This window comes from Vulpes lagopus, chromosome 1, assembly GCF_018345385.1.
Source record: "Vulpes lagopus strain Blue_001 chromosome 1, ASM1834538v1, whole genome shotgun sequence".
Lineage (NCBI taxonomy): Eukaryota > Metazoa > Chordata > Mammalia > Carnivora > Canidae > Vulpes > Vulpes lagopus.
In genome coordinates, this window is record NC_054824.1 from 97371589 (window position 1) to 97389686 (window position 18098).

Genomic DNA, 18098 nt, shown 5'->3' on the forward strand with positions numbered 1-18098 from the left:
TAAATAAGAAAGACTTCAATGGGACCCTGGGTGGCTCAGCCGTTGAGCATCTGCCTTCCATTCAGAGCATGATCCTGGGGTCCTGGGATTGAGTCCCACGTCAGGCTCCCTGCATGGAGCCTGCTTTTCACCCTGCCTGAGTCTCCGCCTTCTCTTTCTCTCTTTGTGTCTCATAAATAAATAAAATCTTTTAAAAATAAATAAGAAAGACTTCACTAATATTTTCTCTAATTTTCCAATTTTAGGGACTTAAGGAGAAGAGACAAATGAGTGACATTCTTCTGAGCTTTCTAGTAAGACTGTACGCTATTGCCTCTTAATACCTAAGTCAGCGCTCCGCAGGCCTTAGTGGATGTGTATGATCAGGTTGCATTATTTTCAGAAATAAGATAACATCAGAGAACTAGGCACTAGATACTAATTTACTACAGAATATTCCCTTCTTGGGTTTTACTTTAATCCTAATTTCAGGTTATTATTTCAGGGTGATTATCCTGTAACAACACTGTAATTCTAAACTCAAAATACAGTCTGAGGTCTCTAGCAATTTACCATGGTTGCTATAGTTATAGAAAATACACTTACAATTAAATAATGTGTTAGTATTCCTTCTTCTCAAGGCCTAGCCCTTGTTTTCAAGACCATGTCCCTGAATACAACCACTGAGCATTTCCTGCTTCAACTCCTGTCTCCTCCCGCCCCAAGGAAATGCTCTCTCAAACTGCTGACGGTGCCCTACAATCTCCTACTGGCCACATTCTGGTTTCAACCTCATACTTTACTACTGGCAGTTTTCTTTTTCTCCTCTTAATTTTTTAACATTATAATGGGTTTTCGTGCTTCTGTACAATTACTTCTGTTGTGTGTGAAACCACCCCAACTACCCTTCAAATACTTGAAGTTTTCATGAATCCTAATTCATTTCGTGAATATTACATACGCCCTAATATTCTTACTATAAATGCCCTATATCCTTCCAACTATTCCTTAATTGAATGTCTCTAGTCCTCCTTGTCATATTCTGAAGAGATTACATTTATTAATAACATCCTTTCTTTTTAATCTTAGAAATACTCTTTCCCATGATGCGCTGACCAACAAATCATATAGTGATAGCTTGGAAATAAATTTCCCAGTTATTATAACAGATTCTTTAAAATTTTGCCATTTAGTGTGGACTCAAAGTCGTCAGACTTGAAGGCCTATATCCTTAGATTTTTCCCTTTATCAGCAGGATGAAACTTAAGCTCCCTTTAGCCTAATATTAAATACCCTCCATGATTTGTCCTTCCCTTGATTCTTTCTACCCTTCTCCCTTTTTATTTCTATACTCGTATTATCTGTATTTTAGAGCTTGTGTTAATAACTTCAAGATGAGGCATTAGATACTGAATCTAACATTCTAAAGTCAGTTCAGAACAGAGCGGATTGTGTTTCTAGATCTGGATGCTTAGCTGGTCTTAATGTAAAACAGAATAGTTTTTTATCTGCCAGTTCTCACAATGGGCTTCTCACCAACACTGTGATTGACGGAAACCTCCATATAACCTCTTCCACCTGTTAGCCAAAATGCCGCCTTCATTCAGGAAACATCTACTTAATACCTACTATGTGTCAAGCTCTGAAGTGTAACTACTTCAACAAAATGGTAAAGACTCCACCTTGTTGACCTTACAGTCTGAAAGAAACAAAGAACTTCAATAAAGTCAATGTATGTTACTTCCGCTTACCCACAGGACAGGTGTAAACCAGCAATAAACAATTAAGGGTCAGGGCTTAGCTTCAGCGAGATGTTACTACCTACTCTTAGCAGCACCTCTTAGGAGTGCCTGACATATAACAGGTATGTAAAGACTTGTCCTGTCCCCTGAGCAAAAGATGAATGGGAAATAATAAACTTCTGATAAGGGGGACTGGGAGAAGCTGTACTGTTTAGGGTGAGCCCCTAAGTCGGACCTTCACACTCTACCTTCTTTATGGAGCGGGAAGTGATTGCCCCAACTCCTAAGTAAATTTCCAATACTGGGCAGCCCCGATGGCTCAGCAGTTTAGCACCTGCCTTCAGCCCAGGGCGTGATCCTGGGGTCCCGGGATCGAGTCCCACGTCAGGCTCCCTGCATGGAGCCTGCCTGCTTCTCCCTCTGCCTGTGTGTCTGCCTCTCTCTCTCTGAATAAATAGATAAAATCTTAAAAAAAAAAAAAAATTCCAATACTGAATGTAATGAACAGTACGTCTTTTTAATTTCAGGGGGGACTGTTCAAGGCTCATTCCCAATGGATCCGAAAACATTACTCTATTTTACTTTGTTTCCACCATGTTTGCCTGCAAATTCCCTGGGTGTCTCCCATGCGCTGTAAACTCCCTGCGTCCAGGAACCAGGGCTTCTTTCATAAGGCTGTCCCCAGTCTGTGCAGCCATCTCAAGACACGCACACAATCATCACAAAACTAAGGACGCCACAAAATTTTCCCTTTCTGGGGAAATCCCATTCCCCCACATTTCCTTGCGGAACAGAATTCAAGTCTGTTTTTTCTCAAACTCCAGCTCGCCAGGTAGAAACAGGTATGAACTTCCAGTTGCCAGGTGAGGTCCTGACAGCACGGTCTTCTCCCATCCGGTCCGGACCCCACTCCGAGGTGCACAAACGACACAGCCACCGACCCACAGGCCCTCCAACGGCGTCGGCGCTTCTAAGCCCTGAAGAATAAAGCGCCCTGCCCAGAGGCGCACGAGGCCCGCGCCCTGGACGGGCGTCTAGGCTCAGCTCCCCTCTCCAGGGGGCAGAGCCCGCTCGAATTCGGAGGGGCCTGCTTGGGCACCTCCCACGCGGAGCAGTTTCAAGAAATTCTAAGCAAAACCAATCGCTGAGGAGTCCGACGCATCCAAGGAGCCACAAACCCTGCCTGACGGGGAAGATGGTAAAAACTCCCACCCGTGACCTTAGGCAGGTACCTCCCCAAGCCTCACTTTCATCGTGTGCAAAATGAGAACGTCTAATTTAAAGGATCTTCGTGAGGACGACACGGTATCGTGCATCGAAAATAACTCGGCGCGGCTCACGGTAAAGTAAACTTAAAAGTTCGCTATCAGAGCAGCAGCGTCGCTGCAAAACTGGGCTGGGCCTCCGGACCGCGCTGGCTAAGCCGCGACCCGGCTGAGGAGCCAGGTCCTCCCGGGTGACCCCCGGGCGCCCCCCGCCAGGGCCCCGCGGGGGAGGCGCTCGCCGCCGGCCGCCCGGGCCGCTCCGGGGTCCACCGGCAGCCGGACCCCGACCCCGACCGCGACCGCGACCCCGCGACCCCGCGGAGCGCAGCAGCCGCCGCCCCCGCCCCAGGCCCCCGCCCCGGACCCCCGCCCCGGGCGGCCGCCGGCTCCAGCGAGGCCCTCCCGGCGCTGCGCCGTCTCCCGCCCGCCTCGCCCAGAGCGGCCGCGCCCCCGGCCCCGGCCCCGTCCCCCCGGCGGCCATACCGGTTGCCGAGGCCGCTGCGGTCTCGGGTGTCCACGGGTGTCCGCCGGCCGGGCCGGGGCGCTGGGCCGTCGCGCGGAGGCTGCGGTCGCGGCCCACTCGGCTGCCCTCCGCCCGCGCCGCCGCACCCCACCAGCCGGCTCGCGCGGGCCCCGGCCAATCGCACCGACCCACCGAGCCTAGCGCGATGTCGGCCCAGTACGTGGCAGGTGGGGGAAGAAGAGGGGCGGGCGCTACAAGAGCGGAGGGGGGGGGTGGAAAAAAAACTGCCCTTTCGCTCCGCCTCCCGGCCGACGGCCAACCCAGCACGCATGCGCAGCGGCGGTGGCGCGGCGCTGACGGCGCTCGCGCATGCGCAGGCTGGAGTCCCCGCCTTTTCGCTGGACGGCAGAGCCGGCCGGGGGCGCGCATGCGCAAGGCGTGGCCAGGCACTTCCGGTGTTCCTGAAAGCTCGGCTTTCGTGTCTCTCGCCCGTGGGCGCGGACCCGGGTCAAAGTGGGGCGTTTGTCGAGATTTGGGTGGGGTGGGGTTTTTTTTTTGTTTTTTGGGGGGTTTTGTGATCATTGTCATTCTCTTAGTCGTGTCCTGAAAAAAACGAATGCGTTTCTCCGTCCTTCCTTCCTTGCTGGGCACCGCGACGCTGCTTCGAGCACCGAGCTGGGGATGGGGAAGGGGATGGGGATGGGGATGATGGGGAAGGGGATGGGGATGGGGATGATGGGGAAGGGGACAGGGATGATGGGGAAGGGGACGGAATGGGGATGATGGGGAAGGGAATGGGGATGATGGGGATGGGAATGGGGATGAAGGAGATGAGGATGATGGGGACGGGGATGATGGGGAAGGGAATGGGGGTGATGGGGACGGGGATGATGGGGAAGGGAATGGAGGTGATGGGGATGATGGGGAAGGGAATGAGGATGATGGGGAAGATGATGGGGACGGGGATGATGGGGATGATGGGAAAGGGGATGGGAATGATGGAGATGGGGATGATGGGTTTGAGAGCAAGGAGTTTCCAGGAGCGTTGGCGGGACCGGGCGGACCTGGGCTGTGCGAAAGGGAAAGACTGCAAAACTAAGGCCGCTAAGAATTGCGGAGGCCTTTTTGGAGAATAAGGCAGCGTTGCCCAATGGGCTCTCTTCTCTTCTTACGTAAAGCGTTCGTTTTATTTTATTTTTTATTTTTTAAAATTATTCATGCATGAGAAACCGAGAGCGAGAGAGAGGCAGAGAGAGAAGCAGGCTCCATGCAGGGAGCCCGACGCGGGACTCGATCCTGGGTCTCCGGGATCACGCCCTGGGCCGAAGGCGGCGCCACCCGGAGACCCCCTAAAGCGCTCGTTTCGGTGGGCGTTTTGCTGCGGAGCGCCCCGGCTCAGCCCAGGCTGGGTCGCGGAGGGGGTTGGGAGTCGCTGGGAGAGGCTCTGCGGTCCTCAGGGTGGCCGGGAACCCTTGGCTCGCGCCGGGCCCTGAGCGGAAGGCAGGCCGAGCTCGCGGCCCCCGGTGCTCCAGGTCCTGCCTGGCGGACTTGGGGTAAAATGAAATGAATTCAGGGAGACGACTTAGGTTCTTTCAGTACTATGAATAGACTGGGGCCTTTTCTTCTTCTTCTTCTTTTTTTTTTTTTTTTTTTTTTTTTGGCAGTTGAAAGTAAAAAATTTCGTTTGAGAGTGAAATATATATGACTTCGGAATGCTCTCTGCCTCTGAATTGTATTTTCCAACGCTGCGTGTATCGCCCTCTGAGCAATTGCTTTGCAGGGGTTGAAGAGCAGAGGAATGAAGGAGTGAAAAAAGAAAAAAAAGAGTTCCTGACTTTCTCCAAAGGCTGTTTTTTGTTCTTCACGACTTGTTATTTAGAGCTGAATAATCCAGACTTAGGGGAATGCGCAATTGTCCAGTAATAATATTCTAATGTCTTTAAGATGGTTTGAGATTAGATAAAAGCACACAGATACGGAGGGAGGTAAAATATCCCCTGAAGGAAGTGAGTTATGATGCAGGAAAAGATGTTAGGGTTTGAAGCCAAGGGAATTCTTATGAAAGCAGGGGAAGAGGACCCGAGGGCAGAAAGAGCTGCCCTCGGGTTAGGAGTGGCCCCTTACATACTTGGAGGTTGGGAAGGTGTTAGAGATCATGTAAGTCTCAAACTTTGGAAGCAAGGTTTCCAGGACCTTGAGGAGGCTAGCTACTGTTGGGGAAAGGTCATTTATTACCATCTAATAAAACTTTAGCCATGAGACCCTTCAGATGTATATCAGTGGGCCATGTGCTTGGGCAGTGATCGCCAAGATGTGTCTTGGGGGGTAGAAATAAAGGGAATTTCCAAAGGAATGTTTATGTGCTAAAGTAGGCTTACAGGGCCCTGGGGATCCGCTAAGCTTGCCTTCTGCCCTTAGCAAAGTATGAGCATCAAGGCAGTTGAGTCCCTGCAGGAATGTCACTCTGCCTGTTTCAAGGACTTGTCGATGGGCGGTAGGTAGTAAGGAAACTTAATAATTTTTCTTCTGCCTTTGTTCCCCACATCAAATTATACCACTGTCAGTCTTTCTAAAAAGAGGATAGATCCTGGGGCAGGAGACAAGGAGATGAACCTTAGCCTGAAATAAGGGGAAACAATTTCTTCACTTTAGGTTCCCAGGAAAGGGGCACTCCCTCGAGTCCTGCCGAAATACCCTGCTCCTTCTTGCACTGCCACTGGCTAGAAACTAGGAAAGAGGCACCCATAGTATGGTCTTGTGGAGGGGCTGGTGCATTTGGACTCTGAAAGCAGCTTGAGGTTCTTTATGTTGAAATCCCTTCATGCTTCATCCCCAATTGCCTTAAGTCTTGTTCAGTGTTAAAACCTGTTCCCAGCTACCACTGTGGAAATTGAGAGATGGGGCGGTAATCTTCTTCAGATCAAAGGATCAGTAGTTGCTGCACAAGGCAAGAAGTGAGAAATGGGTGAGTAAAACGTCATTTGGAAGCCAGATCAGAGGTTCAGGTGACATGAGGCAAGAAAGATGTCTAAGTAACTTTAAAGTATTTCCCCAGGATTCTCCAGAAAAAATACATTTTAAAATTTTTAATGAACAATTTTTTAAAAGATTTTATTTATTTGTTCATGAGAGACATAGAGGCAGAGGGAGAAGCAGGCTCCCCACTGGGAGCCCAATGCAGGACTTGATCCCGGGACCTCAGGATCACACCCTGAGCTGAGCCACCCAGGTGTCCCTAATGAAGAACTTTATAAAAGATCTCACCTCCCACTATCCCAGATACAGGCTTACAATGTGATTAAGCTTGAAATCAAGGACACTTAGGTTTATTTATAGGTCATAGAGCAGGTTTAGAGAAGCAGCTGAACGCGTCAAATTGCCCCTCCAGATTATAAACACCTTTAATAACCAAAACCATATCTAGTTCATTTCCTTGTTTCAGCTTAATACTAAGTTGCCCCCAAAAACTTCAGTAATCTTTCCTCATCCTTGATCCTACAAAACAATCACATTTTAAAAATTAAGAGCATAATGAACAGCAGGAACTCATTACCTAACCCAAGTATTAGAACATTCCCAATAAATCATGTCTTCCTGTGTGCTTCTCCCCAGGGTGGTCCCCAGGCCTCCTGAACTTTATGTTTAATATTGCATGGGTTTTTTTTTGTTTTTAAATCTTCTATAGTTTAATCATATATATGGGCCTATAGGTTATGTTGTCAGTTTTGTTGATAGGCATTATGTAGAGTATCATCTCTGTGGTTTTCTGGAACAATTTTTGCACTCAGTATTATGTTACTGAGATATCCATATTGCTACAAGTAGCTGGAATTCATTTGTTTTCATTGCTGAATAATATTCCTTTGGGAGAGTATACCACAAAAAATTTTTTTAATATAATATTTATTTATTCATGATAGAGAGGCAGAGACTCAGGCAGAGGGAGAAGCAGGCTCCATGCAGGGAGCCCGATGCAGGACTCGATCCCAGGACTCCAGGACCACGTCCTGGGCCAAAGGCAGGTGCTGAACCACTGAGCCACCCAGGGATCCACCCACAAATTTTTAAAATCTGTTCTATCAAAGTATATTTAAATAGTTTCCAGTTCCCGCTGTGTGCCTCCATAAACATCCTTTAGTGTGTCTTGTGTACAAGAGTATCTCTTGGGATGCCTGGGTGGCTCAGGCGGTTAAGCATCTGCCTTTAGCTCAAGTCATGATCCTGGACTCCAGGGATTGAGTCCCATGTCTGGCTCCCTGCTCCTCTGCCCCTCCCCTGCTCATGCTCCTGCTCTCACTCTCAAATAAATAAAATCTTTTTTCAAAAAAATGAGTATCACTTGTTAGATGCTAATACATGGATTACTGAATGGTAGATTATGCAAACATTTAGCTGTATAAGATAATGCCAACTCTTGGTATCACTAGGACTTTTTTGTGGGGGAGGAAGGGATAAATGGTAACGTTCCGTGGTCTTATTGACCATAAAGATTATAACTCTGACTTTTTGTACCAGACATTTGACATCTAGACTTTTGGTCCCTTATGAAATCTCATGTGATTGTTCTGTGTCCTTACGTATGATTCTGTCTTTGAGTATCTTGTTCACCACTGGGCTCTCCTCCACCCAACTTGAAGGCTGTGATTGTATTCTCTCTCTCTCTCCTTCATCAATGCATCTGGCATTGATTGCCTCAGTGAACAATAGGCACTCAATGAGTTAACTGTTGAGTCAATGAAATACTTATTACCATTTCTGTAATGTGCCACAGGTCTCTGTACTTAGGCTTCCAATAAATTCAGGTGATAACTGGCCAGGGAGTGATAACCTGATTGAACTAGTTACCACGTCTGAGGAGAACATGGTTTCTCCCACTGCACATGTAGATGCTGATTTTAAGTACTGCTGCCTTTCATTAGCAAAGCCAAAAAGGCTAAGTTATACAATTATCACTTTTTAAATACTTAGGGTCACATTTATTGGGATAAGCATCAATCAAACCATTAAGAAGATTGTTCTAAGGATTCTCTAATTTCACCTTTAAAATGCAATTGGACTAAAATAAAATAAAATGCTATTGGAAAACATCTTACCCTCTTTTGTGTGTGTGTGTAGAGTTTAGAAAGCTACTGAGTCAGAGAAAACTGAACTTTGTGCTTACCTGGCCAGCTGTCCTATGTGCAGGTGAATCTGGTTTGTGAAGAATACCAAGAATAGTCTTGAATCAGAAATATTGGAAACATGTGAAGAGGGGCAAAACAGTGTAAGGAAGTACCTTTGACCTACCCGTAGCAAGGAGAGAACTGACGCACTAGTTCAAAGGTTACCTTCCTTGTTTATGGGCTTCTGAAGAAGGGGTAGATTCGAACTGTGGTTTTGAGAAAGACAGTCAACTAACTCACATACCATTTCTTTCTCCCGAAAGTCTGTGTGGCTAGAACTCTTCAAATAGAAGGGGAAGATTCTAAGAATGAAAAAGGTGGATTCTCAGACTGGATGGAAAGCGGGGTAAAGACTATGAGCCTTGTAGCAAGTTGGATAAAACCTGTTCCATCATGCTGTCAGTAGTTAGTCTAAATCATTTTGAAAGTTTTTCGATCATCTCTACAACCCCCTGGGGAACAAGAGAAAGGACGTGAGTTCCTCCTGGGGTGAGGATTTTTTTGGGGGGGTGGTTTTATTTATTCATGAGACCCACAGAGAGAAAGAGGCAGAGACACAGGCAGAGGGAGAAGCAGGCTCCATGCAGGGAGCCCAACGTGGATCGAGTTCCACTGGATCCTGGGTCTCCAGGATCACACCCTGGGCTGAAGGCAGCGCTAAACTTCTGAGCCACCTGGGCTGCCCTGGGGTGAGGATTTTAAGTTTTGTCCCTCCCGGAGAATCAGCTGTGTTGTGGCAGCAGTTGCTAAATAAAGAGAACTCCGAACAGAAGGGGAAACTCATAGGGGGACCAACTAGGAGCCAGCTGGTCAAGTCAGCCTCCCTTCCATTGGCCAAACGTGAAGATCTGTTTGTGTAAACAAATGAAGCTGCCACTCCATGCAAAGATAATGGGGGGGGGGGGGGGGAGAGGTGATATTTTTACTCTGTAACTTTAAGGGAGTCATTCTCAGCACAAGCTAAGCAAAATACTTCAGTTCGTCACACCAGCTGTGTATCCACTGAGACCCTAAAATGTTTGGGGCTTACCATGGGGCTCTGTATCCAACCCCTATTTAGAGAAATTGCTCCTTGTAGCCTTGTAGGCACTTCTTTCTAGATTTTATGTACCTAGAGGCTGGCACCACCTAGGTATTTGATATATATTTATTGAATAAAAGAATACTAAGTTCCCTACCATTTAGGGTAGGGTAAGCTTCCAGAAATACGAAGCAGCCATCCCTGGTGAGTTCCTAGCAGTATAGTATTTTATCTCTGAGAAATTTGAAATTGTTCACTTTTCTTTATTTGTATCTCCTGGAGACAGTGCCAAATTACACCTGTGCCTCTGTCAGAGCTTTGGTTGAAAGACTAATGGCACAAGACGTACAAGGAGATCTCACAACTTTTCATTTGACTAAGAGCAGGTTTTTTCCCAGTTCTTTTAAGAAACCCACATGTCAGGTTCTAGAAATCATGCATGTCAAATCATAGTCCGGATACTAAGAGGCTCTCACATCTCTACCATTTATGCCAATGATCTTGCTTTTAGTCCCTCCATATAAATGAAAAATTAAAGGGCATTTTTTAAAAAGCCATTTCAATGAAGAAAAACTCACTTATTACAAAAGGTGCAAAGTAAAGCAATGAGATGCCAATTTGCACAAATTAGTTTGATTAAAAGAAGTTTCAAAACATTTTATAGAAAAGGGTGTGGCCATACAGAAATTCACGCCTTGTTGTGGGGGCAGAAACTGATGCAAACTATCTAAAGAGTCGTATGGTAATATTCATTAACATCTAAAAGAGCCAACACTCTATGACCCAGCAATTCTATTTCTAAGGTACCAGAGAAACCCTGGCACATGAGAACACAGATATTCCCTACTGTGTTATTTTCAGGAAAAAAAAAAATTATACAGCAAAAAAAAAAATTATACAGCAATTAAAAGAAACATACACAGACCTCAAAAACACTCTGTTAAATGAAAAAAGCAAGTTTCAGAAAGTTATGTTACTACACAGGGAAGAGTTAACATACAAACCGAAACTGCTATCCCTGGAAAGGACTGCTTGCATGATTGGCCTATGGCTAGGGTCTAGGGACTTGGCTTTCAGGAGCATTCCCACTATTCTTTGATATGAATGGTGCATTGAACCCAAATTGTACAACCAATGCAGTTTATGCCGAACACCTGCTTGCTTTCTGGGAATCTGGAATTTGGGGATATACCAGTCAGCGGGTGCCTTTGTGACCAGCTCCGAATAAAAGCCCTGGGCACTGAGTCTCTAATGGGTCATAGTAGACAACGTTTCATAAGTCTTGTCCCAATTCACTGTGGAGGAATTAAGCGCATCCATGTGATTGCCCTGGAAGAGATTTTTTGGAAACTTGTGCCTGGTGTCCTCCTGACTTCAGCCCATGGGACTTTTTTTCTTCACTAAGTTTGCTATATCATGTTCTGCTATAATAAATCATAGCCATGAATACAATTCTATGCTGAATCCTAAGAGTGCTCCTAGTGAATCACTGTACCTAGAGGGTGGTCTTGGGGACTACTAAATTAGTTCCCTAAACCATTTTTAGAAAAAAGGGGGGGGGGAGCACAAGAGTATGAATTTCTGTGAGTATATAAGCTTATGTATGCATAGTTCTCAAAATCTGGAAGGTCCACACCAAACTTACTAGAGTGATTAACTGTGAGGAGACAGGGAGGGAAGGGAAGAGAAGCCTGGATTTGGTAAAAATTGGTCAAAGGGCACTTGGTATGCTTTAATTGCATACCACAGTAAAGCATCTGTGATATGCTTTACTTTATTTCTTTTTTTTAAGTAAAATATACCATGTCATACCTAGATGGGAAAATATTTTATGCTAATTTAAAAAACATTTCATCCTGCATTAAGAGTCACAAAATTTCAGAGCTGGGGTGGTGGGGGGGGTTTAGAGTTCACCTAATTCTGCCCATACCTTTAAAAAGGTAGAGGCAGGCTTCTGCCCAGAGAGGCGAGTATGGCCTTTAGTCATATAACTTGTAGTTGGGACCATAACTCCCAGTCCAGAATGTTTCCCTAATCTGCAACTGCTTGGTAAGTACTGTGGCCAGAAGAACCAGCCTTTTTTTTTTTTTTTTTTTTTTTTTTGTCATTGCAAAGGTCCAGAAGGTCTCAATTGTTACAACATGGTTGCATAGCAGCTTCTATCAAAGTTCAGCAAATTATCAATGTCATACTTCCACGTGTAACAAAGCTGTACTGGAAGGAGATAAGAATTGGACTACAGTTGTCTGGGAAATGTAGTTTGTAAGTGATAACAGCATCAAATCATACCATTTTGCTTTTCTTTTCTTTTTTTCTTCTTCTTCATTAAAATAAAGGGTTACCATATTAAGCAATGGGACTTTTCAGACACATGATCAGTAGCTTGCAAGAAAGATGTACATCCTATTTCCAGTTTTGAAATAATTCACAAATAAGAACTTTAAAACTAATTTCCAAGTTCATATATTGCTATTGGGAGTACACAATGGTACAACCACTTTGGAAAACCATTTATCAGTTTCTTATAATGTGAAATATACACTTCCTCTATGACTCAGCAATTCCACTACTAGGTGTTTTCAAGAGAAAAGAAAACACTGAGACTTATACAAGAATATTTATATATGTACCCAAAGACACCTGGGTGGCACAGTCAGTTAAGTGACCAGCTCTTAGTTTTGGCTCCAGTCATGATCTCCAAGTCGTGGATTTGGGCCCCCTTCAGGCTCCACACAGGCTCCAGCACAGTCTGCTGGAGATGCTCTCACCCTCTCCTTCTGCCCCTACTTCTCTTTCCCACTCTCTCTCTCAAATAAATCTTTAAAAAAATAATATTTATATCAGCTTTATTCCCTGTTTTCAAAACTTATGAATTACCAAATGCCCGTCAATTGGTGAAACCGTAAACAAAATGTGATTTATCAAAAAAACCTGAATACTACTACAATAAAAAGAAGCAAACCACTGATACAGCGTGAATGAATCTCAGAAATACTATGGTGACTGAAAGAAGCCAGGCTCAAAAGACGACATGATTCCATTTATGGCATTCTGGAACATGCAAGACTAAATGGTAATAGAAAGCAGACCAGTAGTTATTTGGGACTGGGGATGGCAGAGGATTTAACTGGGGAGGAGCTTGAGGGAATGTTATAGGCTGATGAAAAAGTGCTTAATCTTTCAAGGGTAGTGGTTTCACAGGTGTATACATTTGTTAAAACATCTAATTTACACTTAAAATAGGTTCATTTTAGTTCATGTAAATTATCAATGAAATGAATATAAAGGGTTTAAAATACAAAAAAAGCAAGCCCCCTACCAAACCAAACAAATAAAACAGAAAAATAATCCCAATAGCCAAAATTAAGGAAAACCATGTTAATGTTTTTTAAAACAAACAAAACAGCACCATCTTCAGGGGCCCACTTGTAATATTGAAATTTTCTGTGGTACCAGGGCCTGTCTTTGTATATACATAGTGTTGTAGAACTGTGGAGCAGTAATGAACATAACACATGACTGTTTAGGGTGTGCACTCGGCAAACTGGCATGGATGTGAACATGCTGCACTTCCAAGTGCAATAGCCTTTTTGTTCATTCAAAATAGTGGGCCCTCTCATTACCAAATGATATACCCAGGTGGACACTTTGAAGGAAATGTAATGCCAATCTCAAGTAGTGTTGGAATAGCTGTGTTTTTGTCAAGGTAGGTTTATTGGTTTCTTTAATTGTTAAGACATATGTGACTTGTGTGATGTTTCCCTATTTATCTTGGGTATAAGTTTATGGTCTAATCTGAGGCCCACTCCTAGCAAAAATACAAGACCATATGACATGTTTCTTGGGTACTACTCTCTTTGCTCCTATGATTATTTTCCCTTCCTTCTTACTTCATAATTTTCAGCAGCTTTTATATATTTTTTTTTCAAATACACATTTAACAGGTTACATGTATGTAAAATAAAGTAATAGATGATGCAAATGTAACACTACTTTGAATCTGAATTTTGTATGTGTGTTTTAATAAATAATTGCTGATAAAATTTCTCTCCTCTCCCAAGATTTAGTGTTTTATTTTTAAGAAAAGGTGGATGGACACAGAGAAAATGCACTCGAGAGGAAAACTTAACATTGTCATGGAAGGCCACCTGTCTGCTGTACAATATAATGAAGAGTTAAAGATGTCATGTGTCTGTCTGTCATACATGATTCATTTGTCCTTGGTTGGCAAATTTATGCCTCTGTTCTTCATTTTAGAAGTTTCTGCCTTGTCCTGAACATATTCCTTAACACAAAATAAAAAATACTCTGCCTGTATGAGGACATATAAACTCAAAAAAATGCTGAATGCTCCATCAATCTTTTGCAGATTTTGAATCAAATGCAGAGTGAGTGTTTCATTATGTTAAAAAGAGAGGAAAATGGTAAACTAGGGGAAAATATTTTCACCAAATGTAATCATTAAAAGGCTAATAACTACAATAAAAGGAATTCATATAAATTTATGAGAAAAAACAATAGCTCAATTGATGAATGGACAACACAAATAACTAAAAAATAAAATACCAAAGTAAATGAGTATATAAAAAATGTTTATGGCACTCCAGATGTTGGCGACATTATAAATTACTGCAATGTTTTAAAGGCAGTATAATACATACAAGGAATGTAAACAAATGTCCATAACTTCTGACACATTTATCCTAATCCTTAGAGTTTACCTTAAGGAAATAATTAAAAATAAAGGAAAAAACATGTATATAAATATGCCAGTTTAGTAATCATGCATGACTACAATATTAAAAATTTAAAGAAGCTGGAAATCCAATAGAACTTAGTAACTTATGCTATATTGTGCAATCAATTATTGTAAGGACTGCATTATTGGGTAACAAATGAAAATCATGATGGAATTTCATTTACTGTAATTATAGTTATTTAAATTCTTAAAGAGCATAAGAAAACATGAGAAAAAAGACATCTTTGATTGGTTAGGGAATTATGAATTTTGCTTTTTTGGAAAAAATATACTTTGTAAATATCTTCCAAAATTGTCATAACTTTGCATTGTTTTAAAAATGCAGCTAGGAAGCTATTTCTTCTCTTACTAACTGCTCCCCTTCACCCCATCCTCGCTCCAGGAATGGAACCTAATCCTGGCATCTCTGTCTTGGACCTCATCCGAGGAGCCAGGTGCTAGAGGTGCCAGGCAGATGAATTAAAGGGGTTCCACAGAGCCAGAGAGCTCCAGTGGCTGCCAGGCTGGTATGATGCAATTAATACTTTGGGTCCAGATTTCCCAAACATTTGCAAAGAATGCCAAGTTCTTTTGAATGAGGCAATGAGTTTGAGAATAATCTTCCTTGGTCGGTAACAGAAAACAAGAAGTCAGGTAAACTTCAAAGTGGGAACGGTAAGAGAAAAAGCAACCCAAACCTCCAACAATTAAACAATGAGCTCTGAACTGTCGGTTCAGACCCAGGAAGGAAAATCTAAAGATCAGGATAGTTGGTTCCCCAAAGAAACTACATGAGATGCCACAAGCAAAAAAGGCTATGGGGCACTGTTATCACACAAAATAAATAAGAAACATGGAAAATTGGCTCCATGGAATATCATGAGAACCAGTACTCTGAGTCTCCCCTTCCTGAAACTATCTTTTTATGTTAAGTCACTGTTTGGCTCCTACAGTCCCTGTACTTGCTCCCAAACTTCCAAAGCACCGAATAATTAATTTTTGCTTTTCCTTACCCACCCCATTCAAACTCTTCTCAGACAAAGACCTAACAGGCTTATCAGAGTAAGGGAAATGATTGATGAGCCTGTCCTCAATGTAACTGTCCACTCTTTACCCCAGGATAGCCTGTCAACTAGGTCATCCCCCATTCCTCTACTTCACAGTGGGCATGGGACTCAGGCTGGCCTAATTATCCCTGAACACAATGCCTGTGGGCACATGACCAAGAAAGGTGTGCCAGTTCTTTGGTCCTTTCCTCTTCCTGCCCTTTCTTTACTCTGTGTCACAGGGACCCGAGCCGCACAGGTTCTGGGCTCAGCTGGCCTTCAATGAAAGGAGGTTGCAGGGCAGGTGAGAGGGGATGCCAATGTTCAGCCATGTAATCCAATTTGAGGATGGTGCCAAAAACAGAACAAAGACCCAGGAAACATGGAGAGAAAAATAATCCTAACATATTCTTTGAACTCCTTGCTTTTGAACTCTAGGCCTAAAGTTAGTATATCATATATTTTATGTCCTAAACCAGGACACTTGAGAGTAATAGGGACTGCTAGTAATACATAAGTCAGGAAAATAGGCACAAATTAGAACCAACTCAGGCAAACTAGAACATATAGTTACCCCACCCAAAACCAACTCAGCCTTTGGACTTTATAATTAATTGAGCCACTGAATTATCTTTGACCCTTAACCTACTTTGAGTTGATCTCTATCACTAAACTTCCTGACCTCTGCATGAGGTTAAGGTCTAAATCAATAAGTGGTAGGATTTCAGGGTAGGCAGACAAACATCAATATCTGCCTGTCTTATCCTCCATAATTTGTAAAGTTTGCACATTCTTGGTATAGCCATTCCAGGAAAATGATAGGGAATTTTGGTTGCTATATTCCCAAGATTGAAAAAGTGCAAAGAAAACTAAAATTGCTGAGGGAACCACATATACTCCACTCAGGCTAAATGAGGTTCTTTAGTTATCTTTTTTTTTTTTTTCCAATTTAAAGTGCCCCTTATTTGAAGTTTACTTTTATCTGAATATAAATTTTGGGATATAGAATAGGTCAACCAGATCTTATAATTTTTCCCAGTGTCCAACCTCTATCTAGGGATATTACTATACCACTACTAAAAACACTGTCCTCTGAGAACTGCTTTTCTTCTGTATCCTCTTCCCTTTACTTTTTCCCATTAGCCTATAAGGTCTCAATTATACTATAGATGAAATAGGCTCTCAGCTTGTCTAGGAATCCAACAGTCATTTACAACCATTTATATATATATATATATATATATATATATATATATATATATATATATATATATATAAACTCACGTGTTCTTTAGGGTAGGATAAGAAGGGTATGTCACAGGTCACATGACATTTGATAGTCCCTTAGTTCAGTGCACTCATAGCACTTGCCTAGTTTATGACAAAACAGAACACAACAATTCAAAAACTCTATCTCCTACGTTTAGTGGGAGTGCTTCCCACTCTAGTAGAGGTCATTTTTTATTTAGGAAGCCATTCATAATTCAAGTGTTTGAAATTCCATGAGCAGTTAGATTTTTCAAAAGCCATAAGTGGTGTTTGTGACTAACTTCCCATTTTTTGAGTCTCAAAGTCACTTCATCAATAAAAGGACAGATGCATCAAGAACCAGAAAGAAATACACAGAGGCTCTAGTAACCAGCTCATCTTTTTTGTGTCTCACTGTCCATTTCTTAGAGTGCTAAATCCTCTGGTCACAAAACATGCTCTTTTTTGAACAGAAAAAAGTATCCCTTTCCAGAGGTTAAACTGGCACAAAATCCTTAAGTAGAAATAAAAGTATAAGCAAATACAAATTAAAATATTCACAGACCAAAAGTATTATATATATATAAGCAACTCACTGCAGGGTTCATTAGGAGTCATTTTGTTCTGGAAGGTAAATATTTTCTCCTCATGCCCTTTTTGGTAAATTGTAAAAGAATTTCTTTTACCAAAGTTTGTCAATTTATGATATAAGTAACAATGATAATCTTGAATTACCCTGAACGCTGGGTGGAATTCTTTACCTCATTCAGGTAAGAATCTACTGAATGACAGAAAAAATACCAAGTCCATTATCCCTGATGATAATAAACAAGTTTTAACTGAGTCTTAGCCTTGAGCAAAATATATTGAAGGAGACTCTCTGGGAGGACCGAGTATTAAAGGAAAGAAACAGAATAAGCAACACTTAACATGAATTGTCTAAAAAGAGGATCACAAAGGCAGTAGTTTCACTGTCTAGATGCTTGGGTTTGCTTGGTCACTTTCAGAGAGTGTCGTTTCCTCCATGATGACAGATGGCTCCAGCAGCCTAAAGTGTTCACTTAAGGTTGGAAGTGACCTGAGCATGTTATACATCCTTACACGCAGCCTCATTGCGGTCACTGATGGCTTCAGCTTCACTCTCCCAGTGGATAGCGACAGTGACTTCAACACTTCGGAAGCTTTGCTCTGGAAGATTTTTGTTCTGACAGTGTGCAGGATAAAAATTTGCAATCCCTGGCAGATAGAACAAAAGTTTTATGCTAGATCAGTGTTAAGATACAGAATCAGGGAAGAGATTTGTTTTACTTTGCCACCCGCCCATCTCATCATGGACAACTCCCCAACCTGAGTTTACATCTGCAGCTGCTGTGCACTTTGTCATCTCAGAGGGTTCAGGTGACGTTCCTCTCACATATAAAGTGCTACATGGAA

General features: G+C 42.9%; 2 protein-coding genes across 5 annotated transcripts in view; both read right to left on the minus strand.

Moving 5' to 3' along the window:
• TFG (trafficking from ER to golgi regulator) overlaps positions 1-3714 on the minus strand; it is a 29376-nt gene extending 25662 nt beyond the window's left edge. For 2 of the 4 annotated variants that reach the window (XM_041742476.1, XM_041742458.1), the window contains exon 1: positions 3470-3714. The gene's annotated coding sequence lies outside the window, so the exon portion shown is untranslated. The remainder of the gene's footprint in view (positions 1-3469) is intronic. The other 2 variants (XM_041742467.1, XM_041742446.1) reach the window with 1 other exon arrangement.
• Positions 3715-12464: 8750 nt separating this feature from the next.
• Positions 12465-18098, minus strand: part of ADGRG7 (adhesion G protein-coupled receptor G7) — a 71159-nt gene continuing 65525 nt past the window's right edge. Inside the window, exon 16 of the mRNA XM_041752678.1 lies at positions 12465-17900. Coding sequence (XP_041608612.1) covers positions 17640-17900 — 261 coding nt within the window. The 3' untranslated portion in view covers positions 12465-17639. The remainder of the gene's footprint in view (positions 17901-18098) is intronic.